We start from the raw sequence: 21,786 nt of genomic DNA, 5'->3' as shown, positions 1-21,786 counted from the left end.
ATAAGATTCGACTATGAATACCGGCCTACAAGTGGTCGTGAAAAATGAGAAAGAGAGGACGTGAAAACGGCCAATCTCTCTCTCTTTCTATTCAACGCTTAGAAAGAGAGAGATTGGCCGTCTTCACGTCCTCTCCTTTTCATTTTTCCTGACCATACGATACAGCTATGAATGGTGCAGTCCAGAGAGAATCTAGAGAGAGTGGAGCGGATCGTGTTTCCTTTTCTGATTGGTGCCGCCATTAACAGGGCAACTTCCGTTAACTTTGTACATTTCGCACTTTCAATGAGACTGACGTGGACTGACGCTACATATTCTGGCATATTTGCACTTTTGAACGCGTAGTTGAATGATGGAAGACGTAAGAGTGTCAAAATATAACACTGTAATAATATATTAGCAAAGTATTATTTTGTATGTGTGTGTGTATTAAATCTTCCCCAAAAGTTGCGCTTTAATAGCGGCTTCCAGTCAATCCGCTCCACTCTCTCTAGATTCTCTTTGGCGCAGTCTATAGGTCTGTTCTTTTTAGCTGCACTGCTGGGGGTCTATTACGTATCTCTTCATGGAGTGAAAATATGAGCAAATTTACTAGAATATTTATAATTTGATTGGTCAACACCTAGTGAATTTGTTCACTTTTCGCATTTTCACTCCGTGAAGAGATACGTAATAGACCCCCTGAACTGGTGCAATAAGTTAGAGTGAGAAAAAATATACTTGTCTCACTTTAACGTATTGCACTAGTTCAGCAGTGCAGCTAAAAAGAACAGACCTTATGTCTCTATGTTAGAGAGGGTCAAGGGAGAGTGTGGCCGATGTAGGGACTCATCGCTGATTGGCTCCGCCATATTGAGAACAACTTCCGCTATTTTCATATATATAGATATACATTTGTATGTGCGCAATGGTTCTTTATGCTATTTGACAGGTGAATATTCGGTTCAATCTATTTAATATTAATGAAATATTAGAAAATTGTTTACTAAAAGACAAACAAATAAAAGGTTAACTGTAAAAGTAAACATAACTTTTATGAAATGGTATTTTATATTATTTTGACAGATGAGAAAAGATATAAAGTGAAGCAATTCTACATATTGGAAAGATGCCGGGTTGTGCAATAAGAGGATGCAAAAATTCCTCTAGCCAAGGTGTCAAAATGAATAGACTACCAAGAGATACAATAAAAAGAAAAAAATGGATCACAAATTGTGAAAAACTAGGTGGAATGGAGAATTAGCTTCCACTTGACACGATTATATTACTTCTTTATATAACATTTTGCATTCTTTCGTATTTACAATACATATACGCTTTCGAAAGTCGCGCTTAATTCAATCTCATTGTGCTCAACATGGCGGTTCCGGCTTATTGGCCACACTCTCCCTTGACCCTTTCTACTCTATGTCTATGGACGCGACAACCATTGACATAGGAATATATAGACGGAGCCTATGCTACGAACTTAGGCAAGGGAGGTTCTGAGATTTGCGGTAAGGAGAGGCTGCTGGCAAATCGGGCGAGTTCGGCTGTTCTCGACATCGCCCGAATGATACTCGATAAAGTTTTGTAAAGTTGTGATACTGAAATTACATGTACGATGAGTTATTGTGTTGTGTCGGAATGTAGCAATCGCATTAATGCAAAAAGGAAAAATTGGCAACAACTTATGAAAGAAAATGATCCGAAAATTTCTTTTCATCTGTAAGTAAAATACATACAATTGTAGGTTATACACAATGCCGGTAAAACGTTTCAGATATTGTTATGTGTTTATTATTATATTCATATGAATAATTGTTCGATAACAGTTTTTCATCTATAGTTGTTATTATAATTCATATATTTAATAATAATATATACGATTTGACTATATATACTATATAGTTCATTCATATATTTAATAATAATAATATATACGATTTGACTATATATATATTTATTATTAAATATATGAATTAATAAAAACTATAAATGAAAAACTGTTATCGAACAATTGTTCATATGAATATAATAATAAACAAGCCAAAATTCTTTCTTAACACAATAATAATAAATTTAAATAATAATAAACACATAACAATATCTGAAACGTTTTACCGGCATTGTGTATAACCTACAATTGTATGTATTTTACTTACAGATGAAAAGAAATTTTCGGATCATTATTTTCTTTCATACGTTATTGCCAATTTTTTCCTTTTTGCATTAATGCAATTGCTACATTCCGACACAACACAATAACTCATCGTACATATATATATATATATATATATACAGGGTGTCCCGGGTTTTAACCGACAAACTGCGGGAGCATATTCTGCTAGTGGAAATAAGAAAAAATTCTTATATCGAGTTTGCTTAGAAATGCTTTATTACAAAGTTATAAACCAATATTGAAAAGAAATATGAGATAAGTAAAAACAGATTTTTTCACAAAAATAAAAATTATGTACGCAATGATTTAGCGACGCATTTCAAAATGTTGTCCTTGCACATCGATACAAGCTAGACATCGACGTAGTACAGAATTTGTTACAGTACGACATTCCTAAAAATTTGGTTGCATCTCAGTAACTGAATTAGTAATTCGTTGCTTTAAATCTTCAAGCGAGATTACTTCTGTACTGTAAACTTTATTTTTTAAAGTTCCCCATAAATAAAAATCAAGAGGCGTTAAATCGGGCGATCTTGGAGGCCAGAAAACCGGTCCTCCTCGACCAATCCACCTATGAGCATAATGTTCATCTAACCAGTTTCTAACTTGTCTAGCATAGTGCGATGGACAACCGTCTAATTGTATCCAGCTGTTTTGGCGAAGATTTAAGATTCTTTCCGAGCGTCGTCGGTGTCTTAGAGCTGAACGAACATCATCATATTCATTCATAGGTCGAAATGAACCCAAATTACGTAATTGCAAATGGGTATTACTAAACACGGAACTATCTGGTACTCTCCTGTTAGGAAATCTACGTTGATACTCTCGTACGGCAGCTCGTGCATTTCCGTCACAGAATCCGTACACGAAATGAATATCAGTGTATTCCTCATTTGAAAATACTTTTGGCATTCTGATAGTAATTGCTAGTTCACACGACGATTGAAATCTAACAGCTACTGTTGTGAAAGTAACAATCATACTGAATCGTTTCAACATAGTGAACATGAATACATGTGAATACACATAACATAAACATCTTCGATCTTCCAAATTCTACACTATGTTCTGTTGTTACTTATCTCATATTTCTTTTCAATATTGGTTTATAACTTTGTAATAAAGCATTTCTAAGCAAACTCGATATAAGAATTTTTTCTTATTTCCACTAGTAGAATATGCTCCCGCAGTTTGTCGGTTAAAACCCGGGACACCCTGTGTATATATATATATATATATATATATATATATATATCACTGGCAAAACCGAACATACCCGAACAGCCGAAGTTACACGAAGTGCCAGTGCTCTCCCCTTACCGCTAATCTCAGCTTTCCCTCGTAAAAGGCTCCGTCCATATATTCCTATGTCAATGGCGGCAACAGCAACAGCTCCAATATCAGCTGTCTGCTCCAGACGTCTCCAGACCAGACTGGAGCTCCAGTCAGTCTGCTCCATTGAAATATAACCATACTGGAACGCGCACTACCCTACCCCTTCCACGAGACCGAGCGGCCAGAGGGAGATAGAGTGCTGGGACCGTGTTGTCTTTTTCTAAACGTGAACTACCGTGACTGAAAACATTCGTCCCAACTTGTATGTGTGTGACGTGTGTAGCTGCAGTACGTGACGCACGAATCAGCATCAAGTCAAGACATTCTGAATTGAAAAGTATTGCACTCTATTAGCAATTGACTGACTGACTGATACATACCAAAGGTTTGTTTATGCTACTAACAACTGACAAGGGAACTAACACAACTGTCCCTCACCGATTTTTATGGGCTTTGGATATGTTGTAGAGATATCATTAGAATATTCTGAGTACTTACCAAATAACATACCAATAACATTTAGAACATTCGTGGAACTATTTATGAATATTCTTTTCGAATATTCTTAGAATATATGGAAATCATGGTGTTAGAATATTCTCCGAATATTTTGTGCTGTATGGGGTAGTACTTTTACATCAAACTTTGTGGGATGATTTTACAAGGAATCAGTCATGAGAAAATAAAATTACTTTAGTTAATTGTTTACGTATTTGATTCGGCTTTTCGTTATTTTCACGTGCTATGTGATGAAAGCTTATGTCTATGTAAGTAGAAACAATAAGATTTATGAGCTGATTTCTGTGATTACAATAAAAATCTTGGCCCTGAGAGTGACCTGTAATAATTTCAGTAAAAACAGCTTTATTAACTGAATTTTTTACTTTACTTATTCTAAATCCAACTGTAGCACAAAACAAATACATATCCTTTATGCGTCTGAATATTTTCAATTACTTTTATCACATTTTTAACCATAACCGTTTATTATAAGTGTGTACTTCCGAATGAAAAGAAGTATTGTCATTTTTTTCCAATATCTGCTGCATACTTTACATCTTATCGTCAGTTTATCGATAAATAAATAAATCACTTTTATAGGTTACATTCATGACACATACGTGAAACCGAACTGTTTGCCATTTTTAATACATCATTTCGCGCATGCGTTTCGTATACTGTAAAGTGAAGGATGGACGATGAATGGACATGTTCTCACTCTTTCTCTCTACAGGGAAAGGCCTATCCAGGTATATAAGATATTGCCGTATAGTTAGCAGACAAATATGATAAATCTTATTTTTTTTATTGCAATCGTTTGGGAATTATTTGGGAAAGTTTAGGAAACAACTTTTAGAGTTTGGGAAATAATAGTTTTTTAATAATTAATGAAAATTAGTTGAGTGTATAGTTAGCAGACATCATTCCAAATAATTTTCTTTTTCGCTTCTTTCAATGCCAAATCATTTGGGAAATACCCTATAATGTTTTCAGAGTTTGGGAAATAATGATTTCCCCTCAAAATCGAGTTGAAAGTCATCACCCAGACGTGCAGTATAATCTAGGGAATAATCTAGGGACTTTTTGACTATAGGCTATATAATGGAAAAACGTTTATAATCTTTGATATTTCTCATTGTTTTCCATTTCAATAGTTTGGGAATCGTTTGGGAAAGTTTAGGAAACCACTTTTAGAGTTTGGGAAATAATAGTTTTTTAATAATTAATGAAAATTAGATGAGCGTATAGTTATCATTCCAAATAGTGTTCTTTTTCGCTTCTTTCAACGCCAAATCATTTGGGAAATACGCTTGTAATGGTTTTAGAGTTTGGGAAATAATTATTGCATCTTCAAATAAAGTTTCATGTCATCAACCAGACTTCAAGCCAAAACGCTAGGGATTTTGTGACCATACCCTATATAATGGAAAATGTTTATAATCTTCGATATATCTCATTGTTTTCTAATGTTTTCTATTGCAATCATTTGGGAATCGTTTGGGCAAGTTTAGGGAGGCATTTTCATAGTTTGGGAAGCAATAATTTTTATAATTAAGATGATCCTGGAGTGACTAGTGAAACAGTGTTGCCATTTGCACAAAAATTACAGTTAAAATGCTTTTTACAAAAATTTGGCAATTTGTACACACAAGATTGAGGCGGTCCCGTATCAGAATAAAATAAAGGAATATAATGGAGATTTTCGAAGTGACTTTAGAGGCGTCATAAAAAAAGAAAGGTGTATTCTCCTTTACAGAATACAGAATACATATAAACTTCCTTACTGTAATATTATTAATTTTTTATACTGGGAAAGTATATGCTTGGGTGGAAGAGCATGAGGGGACGGGCTTCGCCCGTCACCTAGTACTCTTCCACATAAAAAAAATAACAAAACTTTCAGATGACCAAAAGTACTGCGTGGAAGTTACAATATAAAACCTTGCTTTGCGTGGAACCTCGCTTCACATGAATTGAAAATCTGTATTTGGAATCGTACTAATTGTACTTTCAATGCAAATTAATACGATTTCAAATAGATTTTCAATTCATGTGAAGCGAGGTTCCACGCAAAGCAAGGTTTTATATTGTAACTTCCACGCAGTACTTTTGGTCATCTGAAAGTTTTGTTATTTTTTTTATGTGGAAGAGTACTAGGTGACGGGCGAAGCCCGTCCCCTCATGCTCTTCCACCCAAGCATATACTTTCCCAGCATAAAAAATTAATAATATTACAGTAAGGAAGTTTATATGTATTCTGTATTCTGTAAAGGAGAATACACCTTTCTTTTTTTATGACGCCTCTAAAGTCACTTCGAAAATCTCCATTATATTCCTTTATTTTATTCTGATACGGGACCGCCTCAATCTTGTGTGTACAAATTGCCAAATTTTTGTAAAAAGCATTTTAACTGTAATTTTTGTGCAAATGGCAACACTGTTTCACTAGTCACTCCAGGATCATCTTAATTATAAAAATTATTGCTTCCCAAACTATGAAAATGCCTCCCTAAACTTGCCCAAACGATTCCCAAATGATTGCAATAGAAAACATTAGAAAACAATGAGATATATCGAAGATTATAAACATTTTCCATTATATAGGGTATGGTCACAAAATCCCTAGCGTTTTGGCTTGAAGTCTGGTTGATGACATGAAACTTTATTTGAAGATGCAATAATTATTTCCCAAACTCTAAAACCATTACAAGCGTATTTCCCAAATGATTTGGCGTTGAAAGAAGCGAAAAAGAACACTATTTGGAATGATGTCTGCTAACTATACACTCAACTAATTTTCATTAATTATTAAAAAACTATTATTTCCCAAACTCTAAAAGTTGTTTCCTAAACTTTCCCAAACGATTGCAATAAAAAAAAAGATTTATCATATTTGTCTGCTAACTATACGGCGGTATATAAGATCTATGCATATTATAGTATCAGACAATAGCCGGTATTCATAGTCGGACCTTATATTTAAGACCGTCTTAAGCTTATCTGCAGATGCTGTATAGATCATTTCATTGGCTACGCAGTATCTGAAGATACACTTAAGACGGTCTTAAATATAAGATCCGATTATGAATACCGACCAATATGCACAATATGCAGTTATTGAGTACAGCGCAACTGCAAAGAAATAACGCAACACCTACTTACAGCGCGGCGTCTATAGCACCATGTTTTCATCTCGTTTTCCCAAAAAGTGAATCGTGGAAACATAATAGTATTATATATGGTTGGATTTGGCATTCTATGCTCTTCAATTTTTGTTCTTACCAAGTTCTTAAATTTTGCAAAAATAAGGGGTGGGGGTGGGGGTAAATTAAAAAATTTGACATTTCGAAAAATGTGAATACACCGTTGTAAAGAGTATAAAATACTATAAAACTTTTGTATAAAACATTTTTTCATATATCTTATATTTTCAAAGATATTCGCTAAAAATGAAAAAATTCATTATCTTCGAGAGGCTGTTTCAACCCCTAAACGTTGAGATACGCAGCTAAAAAAAATAGGGGTCTAATATTTTTCGATGCTCTACACATATCCAAAGCCCATAAAAATCGGTGAGGGACAGTTGTGTTAGTTCCCTTGTGAGTGATATATACTGTTCCGGATTCCAATTACAATTTATTATTTCAAAGTTCGAGAAGCGAAGTATCTCAGAACCGCGATCGACTCATCGTGTTTTGAGAAGTACGTTGTTTTCGCGACCGCGAATATAGATCTAATTATAGATCTAAGACAATAGACCTCGCTTTAATTCAAGACCGAATCGCGATAAGCAGCTTATTTGTCATGGTCCTTTCGTCGATCGCCGAGGTTCTAAATTCTAAGCTTCTGTCCGTATACACTACTATCTATCAGCACGCGTTCAAATTCGGATCTTAGGCAATCGATTTAGACGGGTCCCGTTCAAATCTAACGTCTCGGCTTTTCGCCGTTAACGCTCTCAGACGGCACCGTAGTCAATCGCATCACCGACTTGTTCTCGCTTCAACCGATTCGATTTCTCAATCTTGTTTTTTTTGACGAACTGTGAGCAACGCAGTCTACGACTCGAAACTACGGATAATCGCGCGGTAAGATTACCGAACCGCCACGGAAGAAGACTTTCGACCTGCGCCGATCCGCTGACCTCCGGAAGATTTGTCGTACAGTTACTGTTTAACTCGCTGCAGTGAAGTTGTTAGAAATAAAGCCAGTGTTCAACGACTCCACTGCTGTACTTTCACTGACGTCATCCTCTCCTTCCGTCAGAATCACCAAGGGTTCTGATTGCCCGATCTCGCGCTCAGCGCTGAGCGATCTCGGATCTCATAAAGAAAGTTACATTAAAAAAACATACCAAACTTTTGTTTATGCGATTAACGACTGACTGATATATTAAAGTTTTGTTTATGCAATTAGTGAGTATATTAATATATAATCATACAGTTTCCTTTATGTATAATGTCTATTTTTAAACACATTTATAGTATTTTGTTAATATACATGTTAATGTACATGGTATTGCAAATTTATAATTTTCTATTACATGTACATTTTTTATAAAACATTGTGATATTTATAATCCGAGAATTTATATACTATTATATTATCTTATTTATGCAAAACAATATTACGTTAAATAATTATAAGATAATAAAGTTATTTATGGGAGTTTTTGCATTTTTATAATTGTATTTCATAAATACATCCAAATATAACAAATACAAAATATAAGATAATACAAAATATAATAAAATACTACAAAACATGAGATTATTTTGTATTACTACATATAAACAATTTCATTTTTCGTTATATACATTATTTTAGTTTTTGATTCTGAAAACTATTATTTATTACAAATTTCCTTTGATAAAATAGAATTTTAATGTGTAGAAAATGTATGTAAAGGCAATGTTCTCAGACTGGGTAGTATATAGCTACTATATAAAGGATAGCTGACTCGTCCGCCATATTGGAGCCCAAGCTTTGTTCGGTTGTGAACTTGTGACGTTACTTTTTATTACGTGGCAACTTAATTGTTTTGTAAAAATGACTGGCTGTTCGGCCCCAAATTGTTCAAACCACTCTAGGAATGGTTTTAAATTCTATAGGTAAGTATTTTTATTTATTAGTAACAACAAAATGTAACGACAAATTTGTCTAACCTCACATCCTTCTTTTTACTTACATATATTTGTATTGACTATTTGTTAATTTGTTAGCTACTTATAATAAGCATATAATGTAATAATATAATATTATAATTAAGAAATATTCATTAACAAATAGTCAATACAAATATATGTAAGTAAAAAGAAGGATATGAGGTTAGACAAATTTGTCGTTACATTTTGTTGTTACTAATAAATAAAAATACTTACCTATAGAATTTAAAACCATTCCTAGAGTGGTTCGAACAATTTGAGGCCGAACAGCCAGTCATTTTTACAAAACAATTAAGTTGCCACGTAATAAAAGGTCTGTTCTTTATTGCTGAACTGCTGCACTAGTTCAGAGTTTATCCTTTTCCTTTCAATGTGTAGTAAAAAAGATAAACTCTGAACTAGTACAGCAGTTCAGCAATAAAGAACAGACCTAAAAAGTAACGTCACAAGTTCAACCGAACAAAGCTTGGGCTCCAATATGGCGGACGAGTCAGCTATCCTTTATATAGTAGCTATAGGGTAGTATATCACGTCACGTGATTAGGACTGTTAGTTACACAAGAATAGCACGTGCCTGGCCTACTATCTCACTCGCACATCTCTGACCGCGCGAGAACAAAGCAGTGCGCGTTCCAGTATGGTTATATTTCAATGGTCGACCCGCTCCAACTGTCCAATCGCTGTCACTCTTTGGGCTCAACATGGCTCCACCAATCAGGAACTAGATGTCGATAGAGTCTAGATATAAGAGAAGCGACATTGAAGAATATCGTCTGATTAGCTAAGTAAATCACGTGATTGAGCGCCATTTTGTTTGCTACTATGGTGCAATAAAATAAGGTTAGATGACTACTTTTAAAGCAATTATGTGTACAGGCAAGCTGTTATTAATTGCGATGTAAGTACTTTTATGTAAATATTTATTACATATAAATCAAATCCTACATATTGAAAACAATTAAACTGTTTTATATGATGTTCTTTTTCTTTTTCAGAACCTGCTTTGACCTTCTTGTACCTCGCATATGGAGAAAACAAGATGGTGGCTTATCGATATATCGCATGTATCGATTTCAGTGTCGCTTCTCTTATATCTAGGACTCTAGACGTCGATTTCGCTTCTCTGATTTATATAGAACTCTACGTGCCATAAACTATAGAGTTTCAGTACTGGCAGTGAATTTTAGAACACAGCCTATGAATACCGGCCTAATCACTGGAACTGAATTTTAATAAAGGAAAAAGTTGTTTTTTTGATATCAAAACTCATCTGGTGTACTTCACATGCGCTTATTCTTGACATCTTGTATGGTGCGTAATTAAACGTAAATTGTGTTTATATTAAATATTCCAATTGCCACTGGGTGCTTTTTAATTGCTTATACAAACGTACCAGGAAGACACAAAGGTATTTTATTGGCTATATATTACTTGGAAGATATTTTAGATAATATATAGCCAATACAATACCTTTGTGCCTTCCTGTGTACGTTTGTGTTAAGCAATTGGAAAGCACCCACTGTTGTCAACAATTGCTTGGTATATCGAAGATATATTTAGCAAATTTAAATTTTCGAAACTGAGAAATATTTTTAAATGTTTAGATAAATCTTCAATATTCTTGTCTTCTCATATTATTTTATCCTATTCAATATATAAAATTAAAAAATTATTTTTACGTATAAATACTTTTTTCAATCTTTTTAGACTTTTTTAAACATAAAGGAAAAAAATAGTTATAATTTTTCAACATTTTATATATGCAGGATTTATTTTTGAAGTCATTCTTTCGAAAAAGATCATTAGTACAACGCGTAATAGACATAAGTTCCCTTTATCTGACGCACCCAAAACTATCTTAAGTTTTAAGCTAGAAACTAGATTAGCTTTTAAGCAAAAATTACATCTGTCACGCATATCTTCTTAATGGAGTACATATAAATTGCTTGATAGATATACCTGTACGAAATCGCGGAAATCTGCAACGTTTACGCAATTCTTCAATAACACGTAATTTCCTTTACCTATTTATCAGATTTAGTATTTTATAAAAATGCATAATTATATATTTTGCATTTTTTTGCATAGTATAAAATGTGTGCTATAACAAAATTAGACATTAAAGATTTTTAAGAGAAAAATTCATTAAATTTAAATAGTCATAACTTCGCGAAAAACATCGAAGAGTAATTCAAGGCTCATTTTAAAGGGCAAAACCTCATCTTTAACTCATGTAAAAATTATTCTCGAAGATGATTTATCATCGGAAGACATCCTCTTAAACAACTTTATACACGAAACGTGCTTTTTTGTGAAAGTTTACAAATTCATCATTCCGTAGAAAAAATGAAAATTTTCTTCCAAGATATTTTATCTAGAACACAAAGTTTAAAATCTCCGCTTTAAGGTGAATACAAGAAATTGATCTGATAGAATTAAGATGGGGAGAATCGCATGCACGCATACACGTTTGAGATGTGAATCTTGCCAGTACTGTGTTACATTTCAAATTTTATTAAGGTTTATTTTAAGTTGTATCTACACCTAAACAGTTTCGTAGATTTGTTTTGTACTTATTTTAAACTTTGTGTTCTATATAAGAGATCTAAGAAATGAATTTTCATCTTTTACATGGAACAATAAATTTACTAAATTTTACTAAAAAAATACGCTTCGTATACATAATATGTAAGCTCGTTTAAAAGATTATTATGCTGATAAATATCTTTGAAAATGGTTCTTTGCTTTTTGAAATGAGCCCTAAAATGCTCAATGATTTTTCACTTTAGCTTTAAATATCTTGATCCCCTAGTTTTTTTGCCGAGTGTATTATTTTACAGGCAGACAACTGATATTCTAAAATTTTGTTTAATATCCGAGATCGTCACAAAACACGTGGAATTAATATTCTACAACATAATACTAAATACTAAACAATAAGATCTCTTCTATTTAGTATTTAGAGAGTATAAAGATTAAAAAGCTGTATTAATAATATGTTATATGCACTGCCATTCAACTTGCACATAGCTTCACATATTTTACTCCTCCAGAAAGAAATATTGTCCAGCTTTCTTTTGTTCCAAATCCTGCAAAAGAAATAATCAATTAAAATTTTGCCTTAATTTTTCTAAAATACAGGAAGTAAACATGTATTATTCATTATATTTTTCATTTGTGATACTTATTTAAATAATAAGTTATTAAACATTTTTATATAAGAAAATATAAACATATCAATATAAAGATATAAATATTACTTTTTTACAGACACACGTTAAAGCACACATGCGTATACATATGTGTGTGCGCACATAAGAAAAAAAGTATTTTACACAAATGTTGCTTTATGAATAACGACATAATTTGATCTAAATAGTTTCTTTGAAGCTAGAAATGTAAGCCAGATATGAAGATCGTTTTACTTTTTAAACGCAATGATACATGTTCTTTTACCTTCTCATTAGAAAGTATTAGAAAATGATGGCAAATATTTCGAAGATTGACATGTTTATTACTTTTGTAATAAAGGCTCAATTTTTTCAGAAGCAGCGCTAAATCAATTTGTACATTTTATATATCAACTCTCTTTAATTTTATATAATATAACGCATTATATGAGTCCAAATAAATTTATGAGCCGCACTTTGCTCGATTCGTACCACAGACTAATGATATTCAATGAATATTACAGATAAATATAAAATGTACAATGTAATTGATATAATGTTTATTTAATCGATTTATTTATTCTATAATACATAAACAATTATAGATATATAATACTACAATAGAACAAAATATAAATGGGAAAAACACAAAAAGATTCGATAGTTCATTAAAATTAACTATTTTTCTGTGTAATTGACTTCTAATGATCTTGAATAATTTTGAATAAGACAATATATGTATCTCATAACATTTTTAAAATAGTTAATTTTAATGAACTATCGAATCTTTTTGTGTTTTTCCCATTTATATTTTGTTCTATTGTAGTATTATATATCTATAATTGTTTATGTATTATAGAATAAATAAATCGATTAAATAAACATTATATCAATTACATTGTACATTTTATATTTATCTGTAATATTCATTGAATATCATTAGTCTGTGGTACGAATCGAGCAAAGTGCGGCTCATAAATTTATTTGGACTCATATAATGCGTTATATTATATAAAATTAAAGAGAGTTGATATATAAAATGTACAAATTGATTTAGCGCTGCTTCTGAAAAAATTGAGCCTTTATTACAAAAGTAATAAACATGTCAATCTTCGAAATATTTGCCATCATTTTCTAATACTTTTCTCCTCTATCGGGCAACTGACGAATCGCCTCTCGGAAAAGAAAAGGTAAATAAAGGCTCAATTTAAAAAAAAGAGCACGAATTAACTTGTACACCTAACAGTTCTTATTTATGTTGAATGTACTCAAGTATTATGAGAGAAACATCGTGTTGGCATAGTGACAAATTTCCTAATCATGCTACGCCTTCATAACCCGTTTTTTTATAATTGTAAATACATATTAAACATTTTCAAAAAACGAAAACACGGAAAATAAAGAATATTAACGATGCAAGAGTAACTGACGATGGAAATACAATTAACATATTAGCAGCTGTAGCACGAAATTCGTATGTCAGTACAATTTCGAATGTGAATGTAGAAGTGAAGAATTAATAAAACAAACATATAAAGTGTATGACAAATCTTCCGTGTGAATGAGTAGAACTTAGTAAGATGTACAGTAAAACCTTTAGCATATTTGTAATTTTTGTAATAATTGAGAGTAATTATTAATTAAAAAGAAATTATGAATGAGGAATTACGACGTTTCGACCATTATATTTTGGTCTTTATCAAATGCGTTATTAGATTGCGTCAAAGTTACTTTCTGAAAGTCATATATTGATGTCTATAATAGTTACTAATTAAAATTAAAAAGAAATAAAAAATGTGTATTACTTACTACCAAAAAGCAATCAAATAACGAAGAATTAAAATGACAATTTAAACAAAGGCACACAAACACTAAGACAAGCGTCCATCCTCAAACAGAGCTGACGACGCTGTGTGTTGTTCAAAATACTCTTAACTGGTACAAGCAAAACAAATTCTATGTGTTTTTCAAAACATCGAAACGTTGTGCATTGAATTGTATTTATTGACAGGAAAGTAGTTTAATGCATCTTCCTTTTTGCAGTATTTTCCAGTATGAGGAAAATTGTATAACATTCTATATTTTGTTGCATAACATTTGCAAATTTAAAACTTTAATATTTATCAATGAAGAAATGATAATTTTTAAATATAAAATTTTATAATCTTATAAATGTTATGTCGCGCGTTTGTTTTATAGTGATTTTTATTGTCTGACTGCTCTCTTCATTCATCAGTTCTCTGGTCCAGTTCTGCATCAATTCAGCTACAAACATCTAACTTCGTCATCCTCTAGAAACTATACTTTCTTTTTCATTGCTTTATGCAAACAGTCGTCAACAGAGATCATCGCGCATGGCTCATCTCATGAACAATAAAACTACTTTATCGCATATAGCTAGGATCATGATTGCAGAAGGCAATAGAAAGTTTACCACAGTTGTTAGAGGACACCACTACATGTTCACAAAGTATTTCTCCATAAACAATAATAGTAATTTTAAGAATAAATTCTATGGAACATTCTATAAAACATTTTATAAAATTATTTTAATAAAATTATTAATTTGTATTTGTGCGATAACTTCAATGTTATTAAAGAAATTCTGTTCACGGAAATACAATCGAATGCATTCTATGCATTAATGTCTTTCAATTTTGATTACTGACAGTTTACTCTCCCACTCTAGAGTCTAGACTATCTTCTGCATCACTGATTTAATTTGCAATGTTATTTATACTGCATCGTTTTAAAAGATACATCATCACTCAGGACCATTTTGAACACGTGTAACAACAATGTATGTATTAAAAAATCACTAAACTGTTTAAGTTTTTTCATTGAAATAAATTATCTTTGTAATTCATCTTTAATAAAAATTGAATAGCCTTCAGTCAAAGGATATGGTATATATTTTAGAATGTTCTATTAAAAGATAAATAAACAAGTATATCGTTCTTTTTTTTTTAAAAAAAAGCAAAGCGAAATCTTTTATCATTGTGTATGTGTGTACTTTCAGGCGCGTGTGCATATATATGTGTGTTAAATACAAAGTTTTGTTTTTGTAAAATTTGAACGCAAAACCATGCAATATACACTAATAATAATCGAAACATTAAAAAAAATCATAAAAATATCAATGTGTAAATAATTTCAATCACAAGTTAAATTCATTTTTCTAATAGATTATTACAAAAATTAGCGCTTTTCCCAATTATAAATAGTATTATTATCTTATATTATCAATATAATAATATTGTTAATAGTAATAAAAAGATTCATATAATTTGTATGAAAGAATTGACAAATTTTACGTATTTTTAAAGTGAAGAGCAAAAAGTAAGATGAATGTTATTAATTGAGTTATATATAAACTGCAAAAAAAAGCTTTATAAATACGATATTATTGTATTATACAGTGCTGGCAAAAAGTTCCGGAACGGTTAAAAATCTTGGAAAATAATGATTTAGTGGAAAAATGTTTCAAACAAAAAGCATAGGGCTTAAAAAAATCTATTAGATGATGTTATCTATTTGACCTTGGTATGACCTTGGAAAGCCCGGTCATGGTCAACATAAAAATCTTAAATGGAAACCCCTATTTTTTATTACATATTCTTGTAGCTTAGGTCGAGAGCTTTTCGAAACGCTATAATAAATTGTTTTTCTCTTACGTATTTTTTGACTTATAAGGCTTGAAGGTTACACAGTACCGTCGGCATTAGAATTACTCAAGGTGTACCGCATGGAGGTTGCACGGTCGGATTTATACCTGTTGTGTGTGTGTGTGTGTGTGTGTGTGCGTGTAATGTCGTTGTTCGTACATACGAGTATAAACTATTTTTGTGACGTTAGTTTTATGAAGAACACACACACACACTCAACACGCACGCACACACACTCATACACGCGCGCGTACACACACACACACACACACACACAAGATGTAATCTGACCGTGCAACCTCCACGCGGTACACCTTGGGTAATTCTACCGGTGGTACTGTGTAACCTTCAAGCTTTATAAGTCAAAAAGTACGTAAGAGAAAAACAATTTATTATAGCGTTTCGAAAAGCTCTCGACCTAAGCTACAAGAATATGTAATAAAAAATAGGGGTTTCCATTTAAGATTTTTATGTTGACCATGACCGGGCTTTCCAAGGTCATACCAAGGTCAAATAGATATCATCATCTAATAGATGTTTTTAAGCCCTATGCTTGTTGTTTGAAACCTTTTTCCACTAAATCATTATTTTCCAAGATTTTTAACCGTTCCGGAACTTTTTGCCAGCACTGTATAATTTATGATTGACTATATCATTAATTTTATATTATCGATAATATCAATGCTAATAATAACTAAAACGATTAACAAATTAATAATACTGAAATTTAGCAAAAGGATGACAAAAATCAGGTGTTAGCAGAAATGACACTTACCTTGACAGATTGATTCTTATTAATTCTTGGTCTAAAATTGTTAGGATCTCTTCGGAAAGTAATGCCCAACAATTCCAAAAATCTATTCATACCATTTAACAAAGATTGAGGACTATGTGCAGTAGTCGCTAAAGATGGCGTTCCAGAAAACACTATTACACGATCAGCCAAGTATGTGGCCATAATAAAATCGTGCTCTACAACGAATCCCGTCCTCTTTGCGTGCAGTATGAATCTAAAATATAAATACACTTTTCATAGTTTTCACATTTGAATATACAATATCTCGAAAATAAAAATTTAATTAAATTACGTAAGTTAAATATAATTACTTAAATATCTTTTTAAATTTTCTAAACAAGATATTATAATTATATTATTATGAAATATATTTATACATTAATATTATATTACGCCTATTATTATCTCTGTATATTTAGTACCTCTTGATGACTTTGGCGGCAACCAAACGTTGTTCAGAATCCAAATATGCTGATGGTTCGTCAATTAAATAAACGTCAGCTGGTTTTCCCAGACAAAGAGCGAGAGCAACTCGCTGCAATTCTCCGCCAGAAAGATTCTGTACTTCTTGATCCATAATGTCATCGATTTTTAAAGGTTTCATCACGTCCGTCACAAATTGTGGATGCACATATGCATCTCGAATTTTCTCATGTAACAGCTGTCTGACAGTACCTTGGGATTTGGGACTTATCTTTTGTGGCTTATAACTGATGTTGAGTTGAGGAATACTCTCTATAAAACAATAATTTTATTTACTTTAGTTTTACGTAAAATATTATCTAACTATATTAGAATCAATAGGGTTAATAATCAACAGATCAATATTAGCAATCTATGTAGATAAACATTTAATATTATAAAGAGTTATACTTAAAATAGAAGGACGCTATAACTTTTCAATTAAAAGTAAAAAAATCTAGGATAAAATTACCATTTTTCCAAAAACTCAAATGAAATCCAGAGGATGCAATGATGCAGTGCTAAATTTTATTCTACAGTTAAAGAACGACTAATTGCTAGACGCGCGCGTCTGCACATTAGTCGTTTTTTTAACGAGTCAAACTGACTTAGAGTTTTTTATTATTGGATGAAGAGGATCCAAAACAGAATTGAAAGATTCGACGAATAGTATACTGTTATAAACTGAGTTATTGAAATATAATTCGACAACTGCGTTTTAGTTTCTGCTTGCTAATATATATATATATAAACATTCTTGTATCTATTAAGACTATACAGGATGGGCTCAAACGTTTCGGCCAGACTTTGAGATCTTACAGGAACGTTAATTCTAAACAAAGTTTCCTATAAACATGGGTCGAAAAATATATATTTCTATTATATTTACCTGATCCGTCATCTGGTGGTAAATTACCAGCTAACATTCTAATGAATGTCGTTTTACCAGTTCCATTTTCTCCTAACAGAACAAGTATCTCGGAATCGGTAAATTGTCCCTTTTCAACATTCAAGCTGAATGTTCCCATTGTTTTCGTCATCGCGGGATATTCATAGTGATTCATACGTTTCACTTCTTCCTCAGTAGCACTCTCTGCTACTTTGAACACAAGAGATTCCTCGCGAAATCGTAAATTTTCTGTAGGGACAAATCCATCGAGGAAGATATTTATGCCTTCTCTTACGGAAAAAGGCATTGTAACCACTCCGTATGCCCCAGGGACACCGTACAGGCAACAGATAAAGTCAGATAAATAATCCAAGACTGATAGATCGTGCTCGACCACTATTATAAACCTGGCATATCAACAGAGATAATAAATACATGGAGCATTTAGTAACAATTAATGATTCTCACGAAGTTAAAGTTTACTTGTCTGGATGAATGAGCGATCGGATAGTCACGGCAGCATTAAGACGCTGTTTCACATCTAGATATGAGGAAGGCTCATCGAACATAAAAATGTCTCCATTCTGAATGCACACCATTGCACAAGCGAATCGTTGAAGTTCACCTCCGGAAAGGGCTTCGATACTTCGATCACGTATATGTAATAAATCTGAAAGAAACATGTATTAGCAAAAATATGAAATATAGAAAAATGATCAAGTTTCTAAGAAAAAGGAGTGCTAGAAAGACCAATGCTTACCGAGCATCTTGCATATTTCCATTTGATTTTTGCATTCGTCCTTTTTATCCAAGAGTTGCTGCACAGTACCTTTCACGGCTTTAGGAATCTGATCGACGTATTGAGGCTTAATAAGCGCTTTTAGATCATCTTCCAAAATTTTGGTAAAATAATTTTGCAATTCGCTACCCCTAAAATGACTCAAGATTTCCGTCCAATCCGGTGGATCCTATTCACGTAAGAAAATTTTTCTATATTACCGATTTTCTATATTACCGTTTAACATACACCAGTTGTGTATGTGCGTGCATGCAACATTAGAATGCATGCTAATACGTACAGAATATCTTCCCAAGTTCGGCTTCTGCTTGCCGGCTAAAATTTTCAGAGCAGTCGATTTACCAATCCCATTAGTTCCTACAAGTCCTAAAACTTCACCAGGACGCGGAATGGGAAGTCTATGCAGCTTGAATGAGTTTTTTGAGTAACGATGTGTCGTTTCCTTCTCTAAATTACTAGGAAGATTAATAATAGATATTGCCTCGAATGGACATTTCTACAAAAAAAGTGTTATCATAATTAATTAATTTAGCATATTTGATGTAATCTAAGTTCTTGCAAGTTCTTTTTCACTATTTACTACTTCATATACTTTATGTCACTTCCATATCTTAATTACCTTATTAAAAAAAAATGATTATATATCTAAATTATTATTATATATCTTAATTTTTATTATATGTCTTAATTATTATTATGTATCTTAATTTTAGCTATACCTTGACACAAATACCACATCCGATGCACAGTTCCTCCGAAATAGCGGCTATTTTACTGTTTGGATTAACTTCTATACAGAGTTTTCCCATTCGTACTACTGGACATGATCTTTTACATTCTTGTCTGCATCGTTTAGGTTTACACTTATCCGAGTTTACAATTGCTATACGCGTCAATCGATCTGTCTCTTCCATTGACTTTTTTGGTGGCATCCTGACAAAATCTTAGGTTAATTGCCTGTACGTACAAATCAATTTAAATTATGAATATAATGAACATAAAATATAAACAATTTTCTTAAGAACATTTATCTTATATTTAAATTATACATTACTTCATATTTATACTTATTTTGAAACATAAGCATTATGATTTATTGTGAAATAAATTAATATTATTAAAGAATATATTTTTTATGTCCATAAATGTAAATCGTTCTACTTTTTACATTCTTTTTAAATTCTTATCTACCTTGAATTAATAAAACAGTTAGTATCGAAACAAGATAATTCTGTAAGTAAAGGCGACAGTCGTTGGCACATTTAATATCATATATAGTAAGTGGCACTTGAAATTTTTTAGGTTGGAATTGCAGAAATTTTCATAAATGTATTAAATAAATAATTAGTATAATCCATAATAATATCAAAAGCAGTTTTTTATCAGATATGAGTATAGTGTAGTTATTAATATAGTGTTTATTAGTATAGGGTGCTAATGACTGTAGCACTGCCAATGACTATCGCCTTTACCTATTACATCAATAGTTGAAATTAATAAAAGTTTCTATAACATTCTTGAACAGACTTTCAAATTTATTTAACAGAAATATATTATATTCAATACTTTGAAATACATATCTAAATTTATCTTTCTATATTTATAATCTAAAGTTGTAATATTTTGTGAGACATATACATTTATATGTGTAAACGACAATTTTATATGGGAAATAAAAAACAGCAAATAATAAAAAATAGAAATATATACCAATTTTGTATTATTATAACAAAGAAACAAGTTTACTAATTTTTTTCTATAATAAAATAGTCTTTGTAATTTGTCAAAAAAGAAAATAATAAATAAAATTATTCCCAATAAAAACTCGTTGGATTACGATTCAGTGACAACAAATATAATATATACAACAAATAAAACAAAAAGAATAAAGATTAAAAATTTTTAAGTACAATAATATATATAACTCGCAATAAATATTAATAAAATATTAATAAAATAAAACAATAAATTATATGCAACAAATTGGCAAAAGGGCATTAGGATAAAGTACGCAAAATATATAGATTCTTTCGTGTAAAGAAAATTACAAAGGCATATCTAACCACACTTCGATGCAAGCTGTTAAGTCAATATTCCATGTATTTAATATTTAAATATATATTATTTTCGATTAAATAAACCGCTGATTGCGTGCGAGCGCATTAGATCACGTAATTATATCATTTTTCTTCGACTTTAACCATTAAAAATATGAAAGCTGTTAATACCACGCGGTTTTAACCTATTCTTTTGCGAATGCTAAGAGAGATTTAAAAATACTTCAAACATATGACGATTTCTTAAAAATAATATGCCTAACATGTGTTAAAGGAAAAAGTTATAAATATAATACATATCGAAGCAAACCTGTTAAAAACTGTAACTGTGAACAAACAAATCTGTTGAACCTCTTACTAATCTTCTTCTTCTTGATCTTCTAGCACCGGATAGGCTAGTACTAGTACTCATCCATACAGCCATAAACGTAAGAGTCAGTAGAGGTATAAATTAGAGTCGCCGTTTGAAGCAAAAAGAAGAGGGAAATTCAAACTTATGGGTTAGATTCTTTGAAAAAGAAGAAAAAGGTTATTCCAAGAATAGGATTATTTAAAGCCAGTGGCACATGGAACGTTATTTCCATAGACATAGTAAGAATAGACCGAGCGTGTTCTCAACTTGGCAGTGAATTACAGGTAGAAAAAGAGAGAAAGCAGGCGAAGGATTGCTCTCTCTCTCTAAGGAAAGAAGAGTGGGGGTAAGAGCGGAGAGTGGAGAAGACGTGAACGGAGAAAGAAAGAGATCCTCCACCTACTTTCCGTCCTTTTCTAGCTGTGCTTTACGTT

General features: G+C 31.8%; 1 protein-coding gene and 3 long non-coding RNA genes across 6 annotated transcripts; 2 read left to right on the top strand and 2 right to left on the bottom strand.

Moving 5' to 3' along the window:
• The first annotated feature begins 896 nt into the window (after positions 1-896).
• On the top strand, positions 897-1,168 carry LOC105276649. The gene is made up of 2 exons (XR_893435.2): positions 897-931; positions 1,066-1,168. It is a non-coding gene; the product is annotated as an uncharacterized LOC105276649 (long non-coding RNA).
• A 3,048-nt stretch (positions 1,169-4,216) lies between these two features.
• LOC113562917 lies at positions 4,217-4,751 on the bottom strand. Its single transcript, XR_003407247.1, has 2 exons — positions 4,454-4,751; positions 4,217-4,334 (listed from the first exon to the last, which is right to left on the bottom strand). It is a non-coding gene; the product is annotated as an uncharacterized LOC113562917 (long non-coding RNA).
• Positions 4,752-9,354: 4,603 nt separating this feature from the next.
• On the top strand, positions 9,355-11,821 carry LOC105286812. Its single transcript, XR_895315.3, has 2 exons — positions 9,355-10,060; positions 10,158-11,821. It is a non-coding gene; the product is annotated as an uncharacterized LOC105286812 (long non-coding RNA).
• Positions 11,694-21,418, bottom strand: LOC105286813 (ATP-binding cassette sub-family E member 1). Of its 3 annotated transcripts, none has more exons than XM_026973670.1 (9): positions 21,311-21,413; positions 19,663-19,900; positions 19,224-19,439; positions 18,905-19,112; positions 18,628-18,814; positions 18,145-18,560; positions 17,216-17,528; positions 16,773-17,007; positions 11,694-12,251 (listed from the first exon to the last, which is right to left on the bottom strand). In XM_026973670.1, the coding sequence occupies exons 2-9, from the start codon at positions 19,873-19,875 to the stop codon at positions 12,204-12,206; spliced, it is 1,836 nt and encodes a 611-aa protein (XP_026829471.1). In that variant the 5' UTR covers positions 19,876-19,900; positions 21,311-21,413; the 3' UTR covers positions 11,694-12,203. The 3 variants fall into 3 exon arrangements, with proteins under 3 accessions (XP_026829471.1, XP_026829470.1, XP_026829472.1); XM_026973669.1 differs by having other exon boundaries at positions 11,908-12,251; positions 19,663-19,876; positions 21,311-21,418; XM_026973671.1 differs by having other exon boundaries at positions 11,908-12,251; positions 18,145-18,551; positions 19,663-19,876; positions 21,311-21,418.
• Between the last annotated feature and the right edge of the window lie 368 nt (positions 21,419-21,786).

This window comes from Ooceraea biroi, chromosome 11 (assembly GCF_003672135.1).
Source record: "Ooceraea biroi isolate clonal line C1 chromosome 11, Obir_v5.4, whole genome shotgun sequence".
Classification (NCBI taxonomy): Eukaryota; Metazoa; Arthropoda; class Insecta; order Hymenoptera; family Formicidae; genus Ooceraea; species Ooceraea biroi.
This window is presented reverse-complemented; position numbering and strand designations above follow the sequence as displayed.